At 47.4% G+C, this 3,813-nt stretch overlaps 1 protein-coding gene across 1 annotated transcript; it reads right to left on the reverse strand.

Moving 5' to 3' along the window:
• Positions 1-24: 24 nt before the first annotated feature.
• On the reverse strand, positions 25-2,431 carry LOC123172740 (uncharacterized). The gene is made up of 2 exons (XM_044589668.1): positions 1,328-2,431; positions 25-115 (listed from the first exon to the last, which is right to left on the reverse strand). The coding sequence occupies exon 1, from the start codon at positions 2,281-2,283 to the stop codon at positions 1,744-1,746; it is 540 nt and encodes a 179-aa protein (XP_044445603.1). The 5' UTR covers positions 2,284-2,431; the 3' UTR covers positions 25-115; positions 1,328-1,743.
• Positions 2,432-3,813: the final 1,382 nt, after the last annotated feature.

Consider the following 3,813-nt stretch of genomic DNA (forward strand, 5'->3'; position numbering starts at 1 on the left):
TTTTTTTTTAAAGAACAGTTCACATACCTCGACATAAATTCAGAAGATAAGCTTGCCTGCTCAACCAGTACATCATACTAGCACATCTTGATCAGCTACATGGCACCACCAATGCCTGCTTCGGTAATCATGAAAAGTCAAACAACCAATAACATTCAAATGGAAAGCTAAATAGATACAAGGTGGAATCAACAAGATATTTGGATAACTCACAACTGTAATTTGGGGGAAATAACTCAGTTCTGACACGACACTAGGAATAGATAAAGAAAATAACACAGCCTGTCAAATTTCAATATTACAAAACAGTACATTATGATTAATATTGTGAAAATGAAGGACACACACACTCAGGCTAATAGCTGATCAGAATAGACATGTTATCCAGAATTAATAAAATTGTTATACGCCATACCAAAAACAGTAAAATATGCTCATACCAATAAATCATAGCAACCAACGTGATCCTGACTATAAAAGAAGAGATTATCTTTAAATATATTTAGCCTGAGAAATGAAATGAAAACATTTTTTGCGGTTCATTGGTACAAATGGATTTGCCACTCGCAGCAGGAATCTCCAACAAGAGATGAGATTAAAAATTATGCATTCATTTACAACAAATTCATCATTACCAATTCAAGAATATAAGCCCCAATAACAGTATCAAATGAACAAATATAACTAGATTTAAAAGTCCAGAAATACTTATTGAGCACTATTTGACATTTCAGTTGGTTCAAGCTATGTTTTCATGCAGTTGTTTTCAACATAAGAAAAAACTATAACACAGAACTAATGCTACCAGTATTCAATTCCTGAATATGTCAACAGGCAGCAATAGTGAAATCTAGTTCAGTAATTACAGGGGGAAAAATCCAGTCTTCGTGTTCATCATATTACTGAATAGATATTCATATAATAAACTGATAAAGACAGTTCGCTATCTCTGACTTGAACCACATAGTTCAACAAATACCAATACGTGATAACGTGAAATTGCATGCTACATATTTGTTGACAAACAACATAATGATGAACTGGTGACATCACAAGCATAAAGGACACTAGCAGATTAGCAACCAGTAACATATGTGAATCCAGACCAGAACCATCAAATAAATCTACCACACAAGCATCAGAATAGAAGCACTACATAACAAATCCGCCATATGTTGAACAGGTCATCAAGCAGCAAAAGAAACACTTAATATGACACTACTTAAAATTGTTAGCTTAATTAACAAATGGATGTGTAAGGCCATCAACCAATTACTGAAAATAGACATGATTTTGTTATGACCAGAATCTGATGGCATGCTATTACCTGCAGCATAGACACTTTCAAATGGATAACAGACAATAGCGTTGTTGCTTTCAGGAAGTTTACTGAACTGCAATGACTCAAGGTGGACCATGAAGATACCGGCAACTGTACGCAAGAAAGCCACATTATTTTCCTCAGCGTAAGCTAGCATCGATATGTAGCTTGTCTTATCTGAAGACAGGGGAAGTAGCTTGTCCAGTTCAAAAGTTTGTCCCAGCACCCATGAAACAACACCATCACTGTTGATATTCCTCTTCCATGACTCAGCCCTGAATTCTGACAGGGAGAGTATGCCCAAACTGCAACCCTCTGCTCGCATAACCATCAAGAACTGACCTTTGGCAAACATATTTGCTGGCACCTGTATCACAGCTAGAATCTGGCTATGCAAATCAACTTCAAGAATTACACTTATATCATCCCCAGGGAGCAGCCAGTAAATGGAATGCCCGACCAGCAGCAGCGCGAAGCACCGCCCCGTCCATCGGGGTACTGTTCATGTCGAACCCCAGGGGAGCGGCAATGCGGTGCTGGTCGCCGGTGACGGGGTCCCACACCAGGACCTGGTTCCGCAACGAGTGGGAGATGAGCACGAGGCCGTGGCGGCAGCTGAGGAGACGGAAGCGGCAGCCGGCGTCGTGGAGATGCACGGAGAAGCGGTCGGCGGGAACAAGATCGGGGGCCTCCATGGCAGGCGTGTAGGAGATACCTCGCAGGTCGTTGCGGAAGAAACCGAGGAGGGGAGGGCTGCGGCGGTGGTGTCGACGGTAGCGGCGGAGGAAGCCGCGGTTGGAGACGAGGCGGAGCCAGCGCTTGCAGACGGCGGAGGCGCGGGGGAGAGAGGACGGCTGCGGCGGGAGGCGGAGGAGGATCTCGGGGAGCAGATCCTCGTCTTCCAGCGGCGAGCGGGGGCGGTGGTGGAGGGTGGCCGACATCTCGCCGTCCTGCGTGCTCATTGGGGCGGCGGCGGCGGCGGCGGAGTCTAGGGTGGGGTGCAGCCGCAATGGGGAAAGTTTTTTTTTAGAGCAAAGCAAAGCTTTATTACTTAACTGAGCTTAGGCATATCGCCTATTACAGAGGCGCCCACTTGGGCAGGTACATCCGAGTCCCATTCCATGTACTGGTTGGGATCACAACTACGGCCAATTGTGGCAAGATCGTGGGCTATAGAATTCGTCGTGCGTCTACACACGGTGATTGCAACCTTGGCAAACCAAAGCTTGAGCTGGTACTTCGTATCCTCAATGATAGCAGCGTATGCGGAGGAATCAACTCTTTGCAAATCCAAGGCTTCAGCTAGGAGTTGGGAGTCCGTCTCCAGTTCAAGCCGAATGATGCCGAGGTCCGCAGCCGTGGTGACCGCATGATGGCAAACATCTCCACGACGAAGGCATCCGTGACGTGTTCCTGCCTGCCAGCCTTGGCGCACACCAGACGTCCATCCTTCGTTCTCACCGCCACGCCCCAGCCTGCATGGAATTCTCCCGGCACAAAAGATCCGTCAACGTTGATCTTGTACTCTACATGCACAGGAGGCCGCCACTTGTCCGGCTACGGCTTCACCGCGGGCTGTCGGAAGATCTCCCAGTATTCAAGTGCATTGGCCCTCGTTTGCCTCGCAATCACCTCCGCTGTGAGTAGCATCAGGCCCTGTCGCAGCTTGTTTCTATTGGCCCACCACAGCCACCAGAAGGTGAGTATATGGAGGCGCTTTTTCTCATCTAAACCCCACAAGAATTCGAGCATTGCATGCACGGACCCTATACTCTCCAGGTGCGCTCGTTCTCCCTCGAGTGTGAGCTCACGCCACACGCATTTCACTGATTTGCACTTGAGGAAAAGGTGTGCTCCGTCCTCAGCCGCCCGCGCACAGAAAAGACATTTGGTATCCGTGATCGGGATCCCTCTCCGTGCCACATTTGTACGTAGAGCTAGGGATTCGTGTTTCAATCTCCAAGTGAACATCTGAATATTTCGAGGACACGACAACTTCCAAATCCTTTTCCACGAATCGTCCTTGATCTCATTCAAGTTCCCCGGGTTGGTTGAACTCCGTTCTCCCTCGTTCGCTCAAGCTGAGCCTGTAGCTTGTAAGCACTCTTAACGGAGTGTAATCCCCTTGTGTCATAATGCCAAGCGATAAAATCCTGGACACCCTCCCTCAACGGAATCTGCATGATCTGATTTGCATCCTCTATCCAGAAGGTGTCCCGTACGAGCTGCTCATCCCAGTTGCCGGTGGCCGGATCAATAAGATCGCTAACCCACTCCAGTAGGCATTGTCCACGCGGTGTAATCACACCACGAGACCATGGGCGCGGTAACCACGGGTCACTCCATATTTTAACCCCGGTTCCATCACCTATTCTCTAGATATATCCCTCCCGAAAGAGGTCAAGACCATGCAGCAAGCTCCTCCAAGAGTATGAAATGCCCTCAACAGGCCTTGCATCCAGCAGAGAACCGTTCGGGAAGTAACGGGCTTT

The sequence above is a fragment of the Triticum aestivum genome, unplaced genomic scaffold (genome assembly GCF_018294505.1).
Source record: "Triticum aestivum cultivar Chinese Spring unplaced genomic scaffold, IWGSC CS RefSeq v2.1 scaffold185681, whole genome shotgun sequence".
Taxonomy (NCBI): Eukaryota; Viridiplantae; Streptophyta; class Magnoliopsida; order Poales; family Poaceae; genus Triticum; species Triticum aestivum.